The following is a 20,970-nucleotide window of genomic DNA, read 5'->3' as shown; positions in this document are numbered from 1 at the left end:
AATATTTGTGATAATTACAAGCAAACAATTTATATATAATGAAATAGTACTTTTTCAACAGGGAATGCCGGGCGTACTGGCGTTCCCTTATGCTACGCCGCTGTTAATATTGACTTTTTAGAACCCAAAATAAATGGCCAGCTTGAGATTCAGTTGCAAGCATATAACTTAACTGCAGCAGTCAGAGTGCCAACCAGGCTCTCTAGAAACAACAACAGTGCAATAGATCAAATTTTACACAATACCGATCGTCTTGCCTGTAATGTTCAAGTACTAAACAGTAGGTTCTCAGACCATGAGGCGCAGATTTTTACAGTAATGCTAAAAAGTGACGAGATTACTAACGGTACAGTATATAAACGCGGTACTAGATTATTAACGAAAAGAAACTTTAATGACTCGAGCATACAACATCTAAACTGTCGTTTATTCAACGAAACTTGGGAGCAGGTATATACGGCTAATAACATCAATCAAGCGTGGGATCGCTTTCGCAATATCTTTGTAAATTATTTCAACGAAGCGTGTCCAAAAAAATGTACTCTGTTCCTACATCTACATGTAATAAAAAAACATGGGTAACCACCAGTATTAAAACATCAAGCAAAACACTAAGGTCTCTAAATATGGCGTATAAAAATGGGAATTTATCTCCAGAAATGCAGGAATATTATCAACGCTACAAAACCGTTTATAAAAAGTTGCTTAAATTTGCCAAGAAATCACATTACTCAAATTACACAGACATTTGTAAAAACAAGCAGGCAGCCATGTGGAAGGTAGTAAACATAGAGTTAAAACATAGCATCAAAACGAAAAATGAAATTACTAGATTGGATGTTAATGGGAGCAAAGTTTCATACCCAGACCATATTGTAAACGCCTTCAATAATTATTGCACAGGTTTATATAACCAGCACGTTCCTAATGATAAATCGAACCCAAACATTTGCAAGATAAACACAACTATCAGTACCGGTACCATGTTTCTACGCCCCACCCCAGTAAGAGAGGTACATAATATAATAATGTCATTGAAGTCAAAGTGGTCTTCTGGTCTGGATGAAATACCAATTGCCATCATCAAAAAATGTAGCATTCACATCTCGGAATCAACGTCCTACCTCATCAATATGTCCTTTTAGACAGGTACCTTTCCTGAGAAATTAAAATATGCCAAAGTTAAACCGCTATATAAGAAGAAGGACAATACAAAAATCGAAAGTTACAGACCAATTTCCTTGTTGTCTTCTTTTTCAAAAATTATAGAGAAAGCCTTTCTCAACCAAATTATACCATTCCTATCTAAGCATAATGTAATTTCACCTTTATAGTTCGGGTTTCAAAAATGCAAATTAACTCAAATTGCTATCTATAATTACATCAATGATGTCACGGATGCCCTGGACAAAGGCAAAAAATGCGTGGGATTGTTTCTTGATTTATCCAAAGCTTTTGATTCTGACCCTCATAACATTCTTGTCCATAAACTTAACAATTACGGTCTAAGAGGAGTTGTTAACTCATGGATTAAATCTTATTTGCAAAATCGCACCCAAGCTGTTGAAATATCTTTTTGGTCAAACACAGCTGAATTAGCAACTTATAAATCTCAATTTAGAAGCATCTCTACCGGTGTCCCTCAACGTTCGATACTAGGACCCATATTATTTTTGTTATACGTAAATGATTTGCCACATGACGTATCATGAGCAAATACAACTATGTACGCAGATGACACTAGCCTAACAACTACAGGTACAAACTATGATATTTTCTGCGATAAAATTGACGAGACAACTCGTAGTTTAGAAAACTGGTTTGCCCAAAACAAACTAAAATTGAACACAGACAAATCTACAGCTCTAAATTTCCATCACATTCAAAATAAGCAGTGCGTAGAAATTGATATAATGTTAAATAATCATAAAATCATGTACTCAAACTCAACCAAATTTTTGTGACTCTGGCTAAATACAATCCCTCCTGGGAAAATCCCATATTTTCACTGGCCCAGAAACTCAATAAAATGCTCTATGCATTAAAATCAATCAAACATGTTTTACAACTAGACACGATTCGTAATTTATCGGGCTCTTTAAGTCTTTACTTACATATGGTATAATCTTCTGGAGAAATTCTCGAAAAAGTAATATGTTGTTTGTAATTCAAAGAAGGCTTTTAAGAACTATAGCGGGGCCAAAATAAACAACACATGTAGGCTAATATTTACGGAATTTAAAATTTCCTCCAACACCCGCTATTTATATACAGATGGCTCTAAATTACGTCACTGTGTCGGTTCGGGTTTCTACGATTCTTTTCTCAATCAACATTTCAGTTACAAATTGCCCTCTTCTACTACTATCTTTCAAGCAGAAGCTAACTCTGTAGCTTTTGCCCTCCGTCACTCTCTTCAACATTCTTATGCTATAGTATTTCTTGTTATTGATTCCAAATCCCTTCCTTTCATATTACAATCGTACCCTTGGACTTCTACTATCGTATTAATTATCGTATTATTTTAGAGATCAAATCATTAATAGCTCTACGTACCACTCATGGCTTTTCTACTTTCTTTTTATCAGTGAAAAGTCACGTGGGTGTCGTGGGCAATGAATCAGCGGACCGCGCTGCACGTGTTGGCAGTTTGTTTGGTCACCCGATTTCTCTCAAACTCACCCCTCCTCTTACCGCTCCCATTCCCTCTCTCGTCATCTACAGCGTTGGAAACATTATAACTCCCAAAGTCCTACAGCCAATTGGTACTTCCATTACCCTTCCCCTCTAACCTCCCCTCCTTGGTTTCTTTCCACCACCCTCTCCACCTTTCAAATTCATATCTTACTCCAACTCCGTCTTCATGTCGCACCTACTCCCGTTCGCCTCTATCGCCTCCGTCAACGTCCCTCTCCCCACTGCGACTGTGGAGTGGACCTTTGTACAGATAATCAATTGTTTTTATCATGTCCTCTTTACTCTTTCTATCGTTCCCAGTTCTACTCTCTCTTGTATGCAACTTATGGTTCGGGACCTTTCAACTTGGATTCCATTCTATTCACGGCGCCAATTTCTCTTCTCAATTTTTTTCTCTTTTATCTCTCTAAAAATCGCATGTTTCCCTGTAGTTCATAGTGCTCTCTTGTCAGCCGCTTATCTCTTAAATTCCAAAGAGTTTACTCTCTTCCCTATTTGACCTATCTTACGTTTTTGTTGTTACCTCTGTAAATTTCCGATAGGTCTTATTCAAGACGGTGGCAACATATCTGCGTCATATTTGACGCAAGAGCAGTGAAGTGAACTGAACTAGAATATTGTTATTCTGGAGCAAATATTCTGAAATCACCATTGCGTACTTGCAATCTAATTCAATATTATTTCGGCCTATATTAAAATATGTATTATGAAGCTAATAATACACATTGTTCGGAGTTTTGGTACCAACGATGAAAGATGTTTTCTTGAAGATGCTACAATAAGAAGCTAAACTCCCCGTCGTCTCCTCAATGTTACCATCCTTTATTCCATTTGGAAATCTATCTGTTAACATTAACTTTTGTTGGTTGGTTATTGAAGTTTAGCGTCCCTTTTCAGCAGCGAGCCTATATGAGACCTAGACCTACAATTTAAAGTGGAATCCCAACCACCAGAATCGTTCAAAATTTTCCAAAGCCTCCCACACCGCAAATTGAACCCGAAACCCTGTGCCCATGCTACTCACTATAGACTAGTGGGAGTTCAACTTTAACGTTGTTGATACGTGGTGACAAAAATGAACTAAACATTCAATAAAGTATCAAATCCGGGAAAATGTATCCAAATCGCTTAACATTTAGAAAATTTTTAAAAAAGCTCGTAATCAGCCAATAGAAAATACAATCAAAGTTAAAATTTAAGGGGACAAGTGCAGAGGAGTACATAATAATATTAATAGGAAATGTATTAAAACAAAGACATAATTCATGTTTTATAAAGTAAATGTTCAAAAATATCTTAAATGAAACTAAATATCTTACAACGTACAACAAATTATTTTATTGTTGAAGTATATTTATGATGTTTTATGCGTTCAATTACCGTAATTTTCCGAGCACTTGTTTCACAACGGTTCATTACTGATAATGCAACTTTATTTAAGTCATGTTACGATAGATTTCTGGGCTATCGACATCTATAACCATGTTAGCCCGTGACGTATGAGAGACGACGTCCTTCGGCGAGCACATTATCCAAGTAAAGGAAAGGAAGAAAGGACTGGGGAAGGAAGGAAGCGGCCTGGGACATGTATGTCAGGTACCATCCTGGTGTGAGTGAGAAAAACCCGGGAAAACCTCATTCGGATAGCTGGCCTGAAAAAGCTTTTACACTTTTTCGATCAAGTGTCCCCACCGGGAATTGAGCCCAGGATCGTTTGCAACTTCATATAATGTACCTTGAAACTTTAAGTATAAAATTGCACATTTGACTTCAAATGGGTCCGCAGTGACTCAGCGGTAGAACGTTTATCTCTGGTGCGTGGAGCCCCTGGTTCGATCCCAGCTCCCGCTAAGTGAGCTTTGTGGTGGACAAACACCGTGTGCCTGGGTTTCCTCCCACTTTCTTCAGTGCACCATTTCATTTATTTGTCGTCATCACCGTTGTCTTTAGCCCATAAGTCATAATCGTTGGACGTAAAACTCAAAGATTACATATCATTTCATTTACTTCAAATATAAGAATTATACTATACATAGGGTTGCCATATTTCAAAACTGAAAATTCGGGACGCTACTAAATTACGAGAATCTTTGAAATGCTTAAAATGAAACAGAATGGCTATATACGAATTTACTTCCTTCCATTAGATAGAGTTGCTCAGGTATTACGTAACCAGAGTTTTATTAATTTTGATAGACCTTCTCCTTGCTAGTTAAACAAATGTACGCAGATGATTTACCTCCTTTCCCCTGGTAAGCATTTTTTTAATAATTTCTCAGGATCTGATGTTTCGTGTCTCTCAGAGTCTGTTTTAGCTCATGCAAGGCATGATATTTCCTTTGACACGTTTTGTCTGTTCGTGTTGGATCTTTTTGTCATTGGATTCTATTAACAATACTCCAACATTTTCCTATTGTTATCTGTTCAGTTTTGTTAATTAAAACAATATTTTTTTTTCTTGAATGGTCAGTGGAAAATTACCAAAAATATCTGTCAGGGATTATCGATTAAAATATTTCAGAAGCAAGATGCAGATTAAAACACAATAGTAAAGGTAACAATAAGATTGAGCAGTAAAACCTTTTGTTCCTGATACAATGAAACGAATGCTTTGTTCAATGTCAAAGTTGTTAAATCGTGAACTTCATTAAATACGTTTTATGTATTCAAGCTTTTTTAAAGTTTTGAATTGCCAGAGTCAGAAGCTGAAAGAGAATAATTATATTCCTAATTCTGTTTCTTTTTAAAGAAAAAAGCAAACTATAATATTTCCTTCCTTTCTTCTTCGCTGAAATCTGGGACATTTAAGCGTCCCGAGAAATGTTTTCGGGACGCAGATCTCGATTCCGTGACGGTCCCGAGTTATCCGGGGGAATGACAACTCTATCCATAAGTCAATTTGTTGTATAATTATCTCAAGCTTTTTCTGTTTATATTGATTCATTTAATGCATTCAGAACACTGTACAAAGGCCCTAGGAAAGACTTAATTAGTACAGTGAAACCTGTCTTTAGCGGAATCGAGTGGGACTCACAAAAAATTTCCGTTGAAGTCAGGTTTCCGCTTAATCGAGGTAGACCTTGTGGTTAAAAAAAAAGTACATGCTTATAACGCACATACCGAGAAAATATATTGCTGTACGTACCTTGTTTAATTATATACTTCTTTCTTGCACGAATTAATATACAAAAAATTAAAATGAATACAAAATATGCTATATACACGTTTTCTTTATTTTTTCCAATAGTTAAGCAGGGTTTTCTGTATACATTGCTGCTTGGCTACTCGACTTTCCGCTCACACTTTAGCCTGAGACACTACACCAAGTAAATCAGAGTCATTTTTCCGTAAGGCAAATTGTTGCAGTTCTTTCAAACTTCTGAGAGCATCTTAATACTTCTTTATTCTACACTCTTTTTGGAACAAGTACCGTATTCCTCTTCTTCCTCCACCTCGTCTTCTCCTTTCCGACTTTCCGTATGATTCTTGATGAAGATGGTGGGATTAAAGATAAATTGTCGGCGATCAATATGAGTAGTGGTTGGGAAAGGTCAACACTGTCCAGGAAGATTTAACAAAATAACTATGACTTTATTGCAGACAGTGTAATGTATATGTTTGCCCTCTTATAGAATATCTTAACATTTTCTAGTCCGGAACTCAAAATTTTCCGTTAAAGGTTTATTTTGCTTTCCGTTGTCAGCACAACACAGTTTCCGCTTAACGAAGGGATTTTTAAATTTTTGTACTGCAAAATTCATGGGACCATGAAATATTTCCGTTTAAGACAATTTTCCGTTTAATAAAGGGTCCGTTGAAGGCAGGTTTTACTGTATATTTTGAATGTTGTATTATACCTTAACTGTAAGGTATATTCTACTACAGCCACGAAAAGTCCGAAGTTTCGTAAAAATTAATTTCAATGTAATCAGCTTAGTTACCACTAACATACTCAGCAAAAGGTCAAACACCCAGGTGAGTTTTTTTCTGCTGGGTCCACCCCGAATAACTCATCGGGATTTTGGGCTGGGCTGGGCCCACTTGGGCAAACCCTGCCGAAAATAAAGAGTTTTAACAGAAACAAGTGAGTCCCAAAGTAAAATTACCGATTTTATACTATGTCACTACAAAGAAAATATCGAAGTTTATTTCTAAAGAATATTTATATAGGGTGTGCTAATCAGCTAATCTTTTGTTTCAGTTAGCAACAAAAGCCGAAATAATATTTGGCATGTGTTCGCGCACACTGCAAAAGAAATCACCAGCTGTAGTGAATAACGTAGACAATTTAAATATTGAAAAGAACTTAGTGGCCTTGGATGGATATCTTAATCCAAAGGGACTAGCAGATGTATCAGTTTCGTACGTTGAGTTTTTCGTGATAGTTCCCATAATTAGTTATGAGCTCCCCTTTCCTTTCATCTTAGAAAAGGAAGAAAGATGGAAGGTGGTTCGATATCAACCCCCCCTAGAAAGACTTCTGAGATTAAAAATGTCATACCTTTCATTTTAGTAGGTATATTTGAAGGTCTTAAGTACATGTTACTTTATGTAACTCTGTAATTGCGATTTAGATTTCCTGTGCTTGTCTCATCAAACAATGTTAATTGCTTGACAATGGAATTCTTACATTGCAAGATCTATCTACTAGGAACTTCTCAATCAAAAGGATTGCTGATATAAATGTATTGGGTACTATTTCGGTTGTAATTTTCTAAACCGACACCGGGTGCGTCAGTATTTGTCGAGGTATGACGTCTTTGTGACGGTCCCTGTAAATTTGAGCGCTTGCATAAAAACAAAGCTTTGATATGGAAAATATCACCAATGGTATTTTTATTTATTTTCATCAGAAACTTGTAACTTAAACATCCTTCAGGAAGGGCTGAACGTCCAAAAGGCCCTACAATATTTGCCCCACAATTAAGAGAACTTCGCATATTTGTAGCAGCATAGAAAGCATCACTAAGGAAAAAAGAAGTCTTAGTTGTGTATGGCATCCATTCTTAGCCAAAAAGGAAGAAGTTACGATTGTTTGTTCAATAAAGACGAGATGCTTTCTAAAGGTAATGTTTGGTGGATAAGTTCACACTCATATTCATTCCTTGCAGGATACCTTTTGTAGGAGGCCCACATACTTCAGGAAGGACAAATTCTCCCTTATTTAAATCACAAGGCGCGTCCTTCCAGTACGACAAGTGGCTGTAGTTCTATCATTAATATAAAATATATTCAAGAATTTCAAATAAAATAAATATTTGTGTTTAAAATAAGGAGCAATACAGGATTGATTTTTTGCGAAGTTATCCTTTGGACACCATTGCACGAAAGTATGGATTGGAATCCCTTTATTCAATAATGGCATGTTGTTTAAAACATGATTACACAGGTGCAACGGTGTCGGAATGAGTGGAGCACTTAACAATTATTATCATTAGAGGTATGACAATTATTGTCACTTTGTTCAAAGTACAAGGTATATTCATATATGATACGGTACAAGGTAAGTCAAAGTAGGAACCACCCTGATTACTGTACATTCTGAAGTAAAAGAGGTATAATTGTTAATGAGTTTAGGTGCATGTGGGAAATTTCTAGCAGTTTAATGTGTTCTGTAGGCTATTTTGGAGGCAGCCATATTGAATTTGTCTAAAAGTAATCTTAAATGGAAAAAGGAGCCCACATCATTTTGTGTTAGCATTTCATGAGTACTTCATTAAAGAAGTAAGTATTCATTATTACTATTTATGCATCCGATTGCATGTTGTTCCTAATTTCAATATCATTTAAAAACTCAATGCTGAAAAGCATCAGGGTACAAACACTGAAAAACTGACTTCGCCTTTTAATTTCTATTGAAATCTAGTCCTAAGATGATGCGATTCCCTAAGATTCCCTTTTTCAATTAAGAATTTTAAAAAATAGATTAAACCAATATTTCTATTTGTGAAATGGGGATCAGACTCACGTTATCCCAACAGAAAGTTTTCCGGCGCCTACCAAAATTTTATACAGAGCAGTCACATTTTTACCACATTTACTTCAGTCAGAGTGGTTGTGACTTTTAATGGTGACTGGGAAATGCTTAGGTTACAACCCCATAATAGCAAATATTGCTAAGTGTTGTAATCTATGTATGTACTCGTATTAACTGTCACCTTGCATTTATCAATGTAATAAGTACAGTCAAAAACAATATTAAGTAGAGGTTTGAGGTATAAGAAATGATAGCTCCAACCTATTCTTAATATTGTTTCTGAGTATACATGCACCCATGATATTAGGTTTTATGAAATTAGGCGCTTTTGTACCCATGAAATATATTTGTACCTAAGAAATTATAGGTACATTTTACCTGCTAAGTTACTTCTTGGGAACCATGTACCTGCTAAATCCATGAGTACAAAACGGCCGTTTTGTACCTCTGAAATAGTGGCTGCTGTATTTATAGTGTACCACCCAAAGTTTCAGAGGTACACACCACGATTCCACACTCTAAATACAGTACCCACTATTTCAGAGGTACAAAACAGCCGTTTTGTACCCATAAATTTAGCAGGTACATGGTACCCAAGAGGTAGCAGGTACAATGTACCTGTGACTTCTTAGGTACAAATATTTTTCATGGGTACTAAAGTTCCTAATTTCATGGGTACATGTACAGTCAGAAACAATATTAATTATAGGTTGAAGCTATAATTTCATATACCTTCAGCCTATACTTAAGTTAATATTGTTTCTGACTGTGCCTATTACATGGAGCTGCCGTGGCTCAGTGCTAGAGCGTCACCTCTGGTGCATGGGGTCCCTGGTTCGATTCCAGCTCGCGCCAAGTGAACTTTGTGGTGGACAAACACCGTGTGCGTGGGTTTCCTCGGGGTTCTCCCATTTCCTCCCACTTTCTTCATTCTACCATTTCATTCATTTATCATCATCGCCGTCTTCTTTATCCATGTCAGCATAACCGTGGAACGTAAAACTCAAAGATTTCATTTCATTTTGTATGGTACCTGCTTTATTGATAAACACAAGGTGACTCAGTCAATATCTAGATTACAACACTTAACAACATTTGCTATTATAGGTTGTAATCTAAGCATTTTCCAGTCAACATTAAAAGCCGTAATCACTCTAATTAACGTAAATATGCTTAAAAAAATGTGATGGTTCTGTATAAAACTTAGGTGGGCGCGGGAAAACTTTCGTAACGTGAGACTGTTGCCCATTTCACAAGTAGAAATATTGGTTTAATCTATTAAAAAAAAACAATGGAAACAAGGGTCTTGTGATGCATCTCATTTAAGCCTAGATTTCAATAGAAATTCAAAGGCGAAGTCAGATTTTCAGTATTTGTACCCTGCTACTTTTCAGCGATGACTTTATAAATGATACTGAAATTAGGAACACTATGAAACTGGTTACATAAACAGTAATAATGAAAAACTCACTTTTTCAATGAAGTTCTCATGAAATACTAGCACAAAATGAGGTGAGCTCCTTTTTCGATTTAAGATTATTTTTGAGACAAATCCAACAGGGCTGCCTCCAAAATGGCCCACAGAACACATTACACTGCTAAAAATTTCTCGCATCCACCTAAACTCATTTACAATTATACCTCTTTCACTTCCGAATAAACAATAATCAGGGTGGCTCTAACTTTGACTTACCTTGTATCGTATCATACATGAATATACCTTGTACTTTGTTCTTTATTGCTCCTTGTATTGTTCCTTATTTTAAACACAATTTATTTGATTTGAAATGTTTGAATACATTTTATATTAATAATAAAGTACGGCCATTCGTCCTACTGGAAGAACCTTCCTCTTGATTAAAAAATGGAGAATTTGTCCTTCCGGAAGAACATGGAACTCCTATAAGAGGTATTCTGCAAAAGAATGAATATCAGTGTGATATTACCCATCAAACATCACCTTCGGAAAGCATCTCACCTTTAGTGAACGAACAATCGTATTTTTTTTTTCTAAGATTGGATGTCATACAGAACTGAGACTTCCTTTTCCCTAAATGATGCTTTCTATGCTGAAAAAAAATATACAAAGTCCTCGTAACTGTGGGCAAATATTGTAGTACCTTTTGGACGTTCAGTCTTTCCTGAAGGATGTTTAAGTTACAAGTTTTCTGATGAAAATAATGAAAATACTTAAAAATGCCATCGATGATATTTTCGACATCAAAGCTCTGCTTTTATCCACCCAAATAAAACAACATAACAGCTGAGCAATGCAAATACCTTTCATTAAAATTTAAGCTTTTAGTTTTTAATAAAACTTATTTTCTTTGCTTAGCTGTTATTTTCTTTTACTTGGGGCAAAATGCCACATATTCTTCTTCAAGCTGTGGATTAGGAATGAAGAAAGAATACTTCAGTTTGCGCGTGCGGACTCACACCGATTAAAGCATCCCAAATTGAATAAAGCAGATCCGGAAGCTACGCGAAAAATTTCAAGAACAACCAAGGACCAGACTGCTTTGTTGGATTCGGGGGGGGGGGGCTGATAATGCAAATTTGATGTTTTAACATTATTTTCACAATTTTTGCTGCTACATTATATAATCTTATTAAATAATAAATAAACATTATTATTTTAAAATGAAGTGCTAAAAATACTTGATATACAGGAACATAATTCAGGTGATACAAAAACAAGTTTATTGCTATTGTTTAATTGTTATTCTTACAGTTGGTTTCGTTATAATTTTTAGTGTTTTAAGTGGTTCCTTCAGGACGCTGCGTTTAATATTTCTTTGTCACCTCTCAACGTCCCAGAAACTGTCCAAACCAAGTTGGGTATAATAAATTCTTAACTTAATAAATACATAAAAGCAGCAGGGAGGCCTCTTCTATATCTCAGCTGTTTCTCCATTTTCTTTCCACAGCATTTTGGACTCGGCAGTATAGAACAGGGTTGGTTCTTGAGGTTTCAAGATTTCTGGAAACGATGCCTGTAATATATATATCCAAAAGGAATGAGTTTAGATATGTTTAATAAAATATAAAGAATATAGTACATATTTACATAAAGAAATAAAATTACGAAATAACAATGCTATCAGGCACGTAGCCAGGATTTCGTGAAGGGGAAGGTCCGTGATATGAAGTACTGTGGTCATCACACCAGGGGCTCAATCATTCTAAACTATTTTACTGGAATATATATTGGTTCGTTTAGCCAGGATTTCGTTAACGGGGGGGAGGGGGCGTGACATTAAATTCTGAATGCCCAGGAGCTTGATCAATCTAAACTACTTTACTATCAACATATATTGGTTTGGTAGAACAATCAAATGAGGATATGTTGGTTAGTATTTTAATAAGAAACTATGAAGAAATCTCGAGTAAAACAGTAAAAAAATACAATATTTACGTCCTTCCTCTGTTCATTCAAATATAAAAATTTCCCTTTCATTATGACCTCAACTATTATAAAAAGTATACGTATATTCACTATTATAAAAAGTACATACTCAATAATGCCTTGTAAAATATTTTACAATATCTGCGTTCCTTTCTCTGTTGAATCAGATGTTAACAGAACTTTCTTTCCACATAAAGTTTTGTTTTTATTATTCCGTCAACTACTGTCTGTTCCAAATGACAGGTTAAAGAAGCAGTAGAAAATTGTTTTTGAAATAACATGTTAGATACTGCAAGGATGCGATGTCAAAAAATGATTTTAAAAAAATGTCCGCGCTGTTACACAATGGTACTATACTTCTGGAAGCTTAAAATCTCCCTCACTAGTAGCAGAAATTCTGAGAATTCCGTAACTTTTCTAGAAATTCTGAGAATTCCGTAACTTTTCTAGAAATTTCAAATTCCCTAACTCTTCCAGTATATCTCGCTTACCTCGCCACCATGTATTGCAAGCAATACTAATCTCCTCATAAGAAAGAGTAACCAAAAGCATCCCGATTTTTTTTTTAAAAATTTTTAACGCGATCCTTCTTTTTCTAATTTCATTTTGTTTCATCCTTCCTTATTTTTTAAATTCTGGTCTGGAAGGGAAGGGGGTCCGGACTGCCACCCTTGGGTACGTGCCTGATGCTGTGTAAAATATGGAATAATTATCTTATCAAGTGTAACTACATCTAAATTGAAAAGTTGTTTACATACTATCGTTATGTAGACAACACGTTAATTCTCTATAAAGACGACAAACAAATAGAAGTACTCCTTAGAATGTTTAACAATATTAATTTTAAAAATGAAATATGTTATACTTTGGTACGTTTTTTTAGTGGTAACATACTACAAGAACTTAAAACTTTACTTTGGAATTCGCTTGTTCTTGGTAAAACTCTGTATTTTCGTCATAGTTTGCCCATGTGGGCTCAGCTCAGCCAAAAGAGAGAGTTTTTCGCGTTGGAAACAACTGAAAAACCCACCTAATTATTGAGCTTTTGATGAGTATATTAGTCATACAACTAAGCGGATCACATTTAAAGTGATTTTTACAAAATTTGGACTTCTAGACATACTACATCATTCAATATATACTAATTAAGTGTTTTCTAGGACCTTTGTAAAGTACTGAATGAATTTTTAAAAACTCAGCTTGAGATAATTATGGAATTAATTGAGATAATTATACAAATTAATGTATAGATTATGCTTATATTTGAAATAAATGAAGTCTTTGAGTTTTACGTCCCATGGTTATGGTTTGAGGTCTAAAGGAGTCTGTGATGATGAGAAATGCATGAAATGGTGGAATGAAGAAAGTGGGAAAAACCGGAAAAAAACCGAAAAAACCCACGAGCACGGTGATTGTCCTTCACAAAGTCCACATGGCGTGAGCTGGAATCTAACCAGGGACACCAAGCACCGGAGATGAACGCTCTGCCACTGAGCCACCGCGCCCCCCTTGTTGCAAATTGTGACAATGAGAATCTTGAAATATAAATCACATTTTAACACCTCTGGTGTTTGGGGTCCCGGGTTCGATCCCAGCCCCCGCCAAGTGAACTTTGTGGTGGACAAACACCGTGTGCGTGGGTTTTCTCGGGGTTCTCCCGTTTCCTCCCACTTTCTTCATTCCACCATTCCATTCATCACTCATCATCACCGTCTCCTTTAGCCTAACCGGCATATCCGTGGGACGTAAAACTCAAAGATTTCATTTCATTTCACATTTTAACACTTTTACCCACAGACATTTAGATATTTTGAAAAATAAATTAAATCCGAGAAAACCGATATGAGCGCAGGTGTTTTTTTTTTTTTTTATCCCTGATTTTAGTAGCTCTCGACTTTCGCTGGGTACGATGCTATTAGCTGTTAAGTTTCTAAAATCTACAAACAACCATGCTCCAGTGAAAATCGAACCTGGAACATTGAAGTCGGCGGCCTGACACTTCAAAGCGCACTGCTACTGCGGTCAACTCTCGTTCTCATTTACAAAATCAAGTAAAAGGTGATACAAGACTTCTTTCTGAACTGCAAAATTGGTTTCAAAGTATTTTTAAATTCTTATGTGCAACAAATGTAACCTGTTGGTGGTAGAAGGATGTCAGAAGGAAAAGAACAAATGTATACAATAAAAATATATTAAAAAACTGCAGCAATTCCGTGGAAAAGGAGCGGCAGATCGCGGAAAGATCTATGCAACTTTAGATAAGTATAGTTTAATGTGTTAAATTTAGAATTTTGCAATCAATATACAATGAATTTTATGTTGAGCATCCACTGATACAGTAATTCCAGCAATTTCTTCAAAAGTGATGTGTGATTGGAAAACAAAACTAGTACACGTGATTAAAGGTATTGGTACAAGGTACCTATAATTATTACTGCTATTTAAAGATAGCAACACTTTACCATTTTAATGGTAAGAGAACATTTACTTTATCTTTAAAATATCAAAGCGAATATTTGTTAAAACATACTTCGATTTTGCTGCTATCTATGGCTCATAAAATAACGGATTATTTTTTGAAATCACAACGCAAAGGCGAAGAGAAACGAAATTAATCAAATTGCGTGGTCCCAATTTCAAGCACTTCTATTCTAATTAGAAACAAAAAATATCCTTCTGTATCCTACTGCCATATTACCAGATTTTACTACAATACACGAATATTGCATAAACAGGCTATTCAAAATTCCTTCCCCAATTTACTGTAATTACTGATGACGATCTTAGGGACATCCGAAACATTGATATTGCGATTTCTAATAAATTTATTTCAAAATAATAAAAATTCGCAAAAGATAAAAATAAATGGTTAAAATTTCGTGCAATACTATTACCTATGTTAAATGAGTTAAAAAAGTAGACACTGGCCTTATTTAAGGCATCATTACAGCATTTGCCTAGTACGACTGAGAGAAACCAGGGATAAGCGGTTTCTGAGCGTGAACTCAGGACCTTCCTAATACGAAGCCAACGCTCTACTCAACTGCCCTACGGTCACTCGCTAATATAAAGCAATACTTTAATATAATTACCTCTAACTCCAGTAAGTAGTCAGATACATTTTCTGTTGAATTTGCTGAATGTGATTTCTCATTAGATGAACCGGCCAAGGGTTGATTTGGAACGACACGGGTTTGTTGTTTCTCTTTTGATATCAGTTTTTGCCTCTTTCTTCCTCTGTCAATCTTCTTATGAAAATACCTTACGAAGAAGAAGAGGAGAGACCTGTCACTTTTATTTTACCAATAATAAGCTAATTCATAATTATAAATCAAAATAGAAGTTACTGTGCTTTAAAGATGAAGCAAGACATTTGTATTATAATCGCGCTATTTATTCCTATTGTATCAGACAGCTAAACATTTTCCTTGTAATCGATGTCTACTTTCGGAAAAAGACCTAGTTTCATATCACTGCGTTGCATAAGGACGTTAAGGCCAAATAAAATTATTTACATCCATATGTAATCTAAATAAATTAAGAAATTTATTTAAACCAAAACACCGGTTCAAAAGAAACGTCTTTTTTGCTAACCCTGTGTAGCAGACACTGGCACCCAACAAAATATTTCCCACCAGCTGTATCGAGTAATATTAAATGTTAGTAGCGTAAGTTATTTTGGGCGTCTTATAATTACACACCAGTAGAATCACAGTATTTAGACAAATTGTTGAGTGGATTAGGAAAGTTTAACGAAATTGTATTTGTCTGTTTGTTTGTTTAATTTGAGATATTGTATTTCCTATTTGAGTTTGCGATACTGAGCAAGAAACTGAAATTTCGAAGGAACCGTATATTTTATTTCTTATTTTTGGCCAAGTTTAAGCTAGCACCGTTCATAAAGAAAGAAAAGAAAAGAGAGAGAGATTGGTCAGTTGTAGGCCTAGTTGCTAAATCTTTCCTTCGATCGTTTTAACTTTTTTTTTTGGTACGAACTCTTGTGGAATATCAGCTAGGGCCAGGATAATTTAAGTCCTTTTAGTTTTCGTTGCTACTTTTTGTGATGTAGGCCTATGAGGTGAGGCGCATTTTGATAAAAGTAGGCCTTCTCTGTGTGTACATTGGGTATGTTTTCTTTGTCATGTACTTGTACAAGGACTTCGAGGTATCCGTAGAAGGTAGAGGGGTGCAACGTTGTGACTGGTGTCCGAGGGAGAAGGGGGCATTTGTGTTATATCGAGGGCCACATGAAAATAGAAAAAGTACCAAAGTGTACTACACTTGGTTAGATTACGTTACGTTACGTGAGGCTAGGTTAAGTTCAGTTACCTTTAAAACAGAGGCATGTAGACTTTTACAATTTGGCATAAAAAATCACTATTGCGTATAAACACGGCGTCCGAATGTATACTAAGTGCTGGGTGCGTCCCAAGGAAGTAGGCGTGTCAGCGACGGTGGGTATGCGAGTTGGTAGTGAAATAGATGGTTTTGGCAATGATACTAACTTCAATAGCACTTCATATTAGTAAAGCTCCACTTGTAAACAGTATGCTGTGTCTTTCACATAATTTCAACAACTGACATTCGTTATTTTTGTATAATTCTACAAAACGCAAACACGATATGTCACAATCTTGACATATACGCGCTATTACCACACTGTCTTTCCCGCCACTAAATCATAACAAGTGTACTTCTCCGACAAACAGTCACTTCCGCCTCCACATACAGTATTCCTTTAAAACATCAAACACAGCCTACAGAAATCACTTTCTTAACTTCAACTATTCCCCTCACCTGACTTTCACTCACTCTTCCTCTCAAACCAAAATAAATTCTCCAATTCACCCTGTAAATTTCCAATAATTGGTCCGGCGATACAACACTTACACGGCAAAGTCCTTCCACAAGCACAAGGTACAGGGATTTAGTAAACGTTCCCTTGAACGTAAGCACCTGAAGCCATAAACACAACCTATACAAACCAGTGAAGTGCAAGGTTCACGTAAGCATGTGTGTGGAATACTTACCCTTGCACTTTCAATTCCTTAAATGACTCTTGATTTTCCTACATACGTTAATGGCACCCACTGAAAAGTCGGAATATTATTCAGATAAAGTCACGAAAATTAGCATGTTGTGCATGTTAAAAAAAAAACTAGCTTAAAAATTTACATTTTATAATCAGCTTAACCATCAAAAATTGTTTCAAAGGAACTATCGCTTAAATTACTGTTGGACTATTGAAATATAATATACATTTTAGACAAGTTAATTCATGTACACTATCCAAATACAATTATAAATACAGAATATTCCACTTACTTTTATATGCGACTCGTTTGATTGGTTACTTGAGTCTTTCCAATCTTCATTCAAATAATGCACAAACAACACATCAACCGATAACACACAATATGGCGTATGTTAATGTTACCTTATTGTCATGGGTACATTCTTCGGTACGAATTTACTGTACCCATAAATCTTCCGTGTACCCACTAATTCGTGGGTAAGAGGCTGAGATGCAGTGTGTACCCACTAAAGTCTTCGGTACATTGAATTCTCATAGGTACATCAGCGAAGTACCTTCTATTTCATGGGTACTAGTGCAAAATCATGGGTACTGTGTTTAGAGTGCATACTAATTTACCAGTTTATAGTTTTGACAATTCCCTAAATTTAAGACGGAAACATATTATTCTCATTAATGTTTAAAGGATAGACCAACATTCCCTCGCTGAAAATAAGAGAAGTGTGATGTAGGAACCCTAGGAACACAACAGCTAGACAAAGCATCAGAAATAGTGTTTATATTGCAGCAATTGGAACAGTAGATTTGTAATATTCAATATATAAATAATAATTGGACATTAGAGATTTACATGTGGTTATTAGGAGCCTACATATGCACGATTTTCTTGTTCTTCTTTCTTCAAGTAAACCTTTTGAGAAACAACAGTCTGAAAGGGAATTAATTGTTTAACTTTCATTACAGAACAAGCCTGCATTCCTTTTTCTATGGGTATGCTTCCAACTTTTTATACTGGCCGTTTTATGTCTTATGACTGTTGCTCTGCCAATATATCTATTTGCCATAGGTATTCCGTTCTTGGCTGTTCTATACTTATTTTGCTATCTTCTTTCGACAGGTAAGATACATTGATGGTATGTTTATTCGTTTTAAGTGTAGCCAGGGGCGGATCCAGGACAGACTTCTGGGGGGGTGGGGAAGCGGTGGGTTGTAATACTGCTACTTAGAGCTACTTTTAAAGAGCTTCAAACTCTCGGATGGGTTTTATTTATATATAAAATAAAAAACTTTCTTTTTCTGGGGGGAAGGGGTAATCGCCCTCCTCTGGATCAGCCCCTGAGTGTAGCTATTTAATATCTCTAGTACCGGCATGACGCGAAACATATTTTTATGAACTATCCTGTAAGTTTCTTATAGTTAGAAGCAAACTAATATATATTTGAAGTTTTTCATTTATTTAGTTCACCACTTTGTAGAAAAAATGATACACTTATGTGTACCTTGGGTTTCTATTTTACAATCAACGTTTCACTATGTGTGATACTCGATAAAGAAATTATAGCGTAGAACACAAAGGTATATTTTATATTTTGTAGAGTAACTCTATTTGTAGAATTACAGCTTTCTTACCAACATTTGCTTCCAAATTTGTCTTATCTAAATTTCGGGAAATGTCCAGTGTTTTCGTAACTAACCTCTGTTATTGATTGACTGATTACTTTTCTGGTTTTGGATGGTGAGCCTGATTTTGAATGGCCTTCTTGAAATTCTTCAGATAACTGAGAACTAATCTGGACTCTTCCTCGTGCTATCTTTGTTAGTCCTTCGTAATCACTTAGTTTGTAAAAGGCAAGCAATAGCGAATACGTGGTAATTCGTTCTTCTTCCAAATGCCTCTGCTCTTACAATGTTTGCGATACATTAGCCAGGAATTGACTAACCAACAAAATGAACGAACAGTCGCACTGTCCACATTTCTCTTCGAATGGTGATTCTGTATTAAGCCAATAAGCGATGCCACCCATCTTTTTGTTATAAGCTCCAACAATAGCAGGCTGAGGAACACCCACTCTTCTTCCTCACTCCTTTCTTTATCTTCTGCACATCAGAGGTAAAAGTGAGGGGGAAAGCGGGGGACTTCGTCCACCCACTTCCATAAAATACCAATGGCGCCCCTCACTTTCTAAAACTACAATGGGCAAAGATACGCAAGAGGAAGGCGCCACGTCATGCGTCCTTTTACCTTTTCAGATCCACTTTACCCCTGCTGCAAACGAACATCGGTTCGCTGCCCAGGCAAGAAGGGAGAAGTGTAACAGATTTATTATCTTTCCTCTTTTGTCATCATCTCGTAATAGTTCTTGCCATTCACTCTATTTCAAGTTTATATAATGCGTTAACTTATAAACTGCATCCTGTATTCTAGTTTTCAAGACAATTCGAACTTGGAACATATTTTGACTTCGAAAAAATCAGCACATTTTATATCAGTGAAAAACCTATCAGTTTAAATTCTTGACATTATTTTTTAAAATTGTATTTGATTCTATTATACAATACCGTCACTTGTACCTAGGATTTTTACGTTAACTTCTGACATTGTCTCTTTCCTTACATAGATGCAAAAATGAAGTATTGAACCATCACGATATGCTAGCAAAATGTTCTTTTTTAATTACTTGTTCTTAAAGCAGGGACGGATCCAGGACGGACTTCTGGGGGGTTGTAATACTGCTACTTAAAGCTACTTTTAAAAAGCTTCAAACTCTGGGATGGGTTTTATTTATATATAAAATAAAAAGAACTTAGAACTTCTGGGGGGAACGATCGCTCCGATCACCCCTGGATCCGCTACTGTCTTCCAGTATCTTTCAAGTATTTGTTTGGCTTATTATCTTCCAATCACCAGCTCCCTCAGTCTGACAATTCATCTTCAGAGCAACTCGATGGCTGATTTGTGACACACGCTTTTAGTATATGGTTGATCTCTTCACTACCAATTGCACCTTTAAAAAGTAGTAAGTATTTCTAATAACCAGTTTATATTTATCTGAAACATGTTTAAAAAATTACCAATACTGTGTGTAGTTGTCCAGGGGAAAGAAGTAACAGAATTTCAGAAATAGAGGAGCAACTCTTAAATTCTTCCTGGACACATATCTGAAATATGAGTTCGAGGGTCAAACGCCTTCGCAGAAAGGCATCTGGATTCTTCTAAATGTTGAATTTACGTAAAATATGTATAAAATTGAGATAATTTTACAAACAAATTGGGGGTAAAAGCCCCATAAAAACCTATATATGTCCTTGCTTCGACAAAAAAAAAAGTAATCATTATATTCATGCTATGCAACGTCTGCAGGATATGTGTACTGAAAACTCTGACAATTTTGCATTGTGTTTGAAAATGTCACTTTAGACCTGCTAAAATTAAAACAAGCAAATTGTTTTTGCGGGAGACACATGTGTCCCTCGTTCGATTTTGGTTTTCTGGTGACTGAATTTTCAGTCAAATTCTAAATATTACCAAATTATTCTTTGCCAAATGTTAGCAATATCCCATCTTTTTTTATACTGAAATGATCAAACTAAGTACCGAAAACAACACTTACCTTCAACAGGTCTCTTACTGCACTTATTTTGTATTAAAGCGTCTTCTCAAATATGTGCTACAATGACACTGCTGCCCTCTGCTTGTCACAACTATAACGAAAGAACAAAGAGGGCTTACAAGTGTGCATAAGCGGTCGTTCTCTCAAACAGAATACAAGGTTTCGCGCTACAGAACTTAAACCTTGGTGCACATGTGTGCACGTGTGTACCAATGACAATAAAATCAGCAATATATGTGTGATA

At 35.8% G+C, this 20,970-nt stretch overlaps 1 protein-coding gene across 2 annotated transcripts in view; it reads left to right on the top strand.

The window, feature by feature from the left end:
• The window catches only part of LOC145681954 (uncharacterized), a 192,696-nt gene that overhangs the window by 152,040 nt on the left and 19,686 nt on the right, over positions 1–20,970 (top strand). For both annotated transcript variants that reach the window (XM_081753554.1, XM_081753555.1), the window contains exon 5: positions 18,079–18,232. In XM_081753554.1, the coding sequence (XP_081609680.1) occupies positions 18,079–18,232 (154 nt within the window). The remainder of the gene's footprint in view (positions 1–18,078; positions 18,233–20,970) is intronic.

This window comes from Thermobia domestica, chromosome 3, assembly GCF_964235325.1.
Source record: "Thermobia domestica chromosome 3, izTheDome1.hap1.1, whole genome shotgun sequence".
In the NCBI taxonomy this organism is placed as follows: domain Eukaryota; kingdom Metazoa; phylum Arthropoda; class Insecta; order Zygentoma; family Lepismatidae; genus Thermobia; species Thermobia domestica.
The sequence above is the reverse complement of the archived record's forward strand: the minus strand, read 5'-3'. Positions and strand labels throughout refer to the sequence as shown.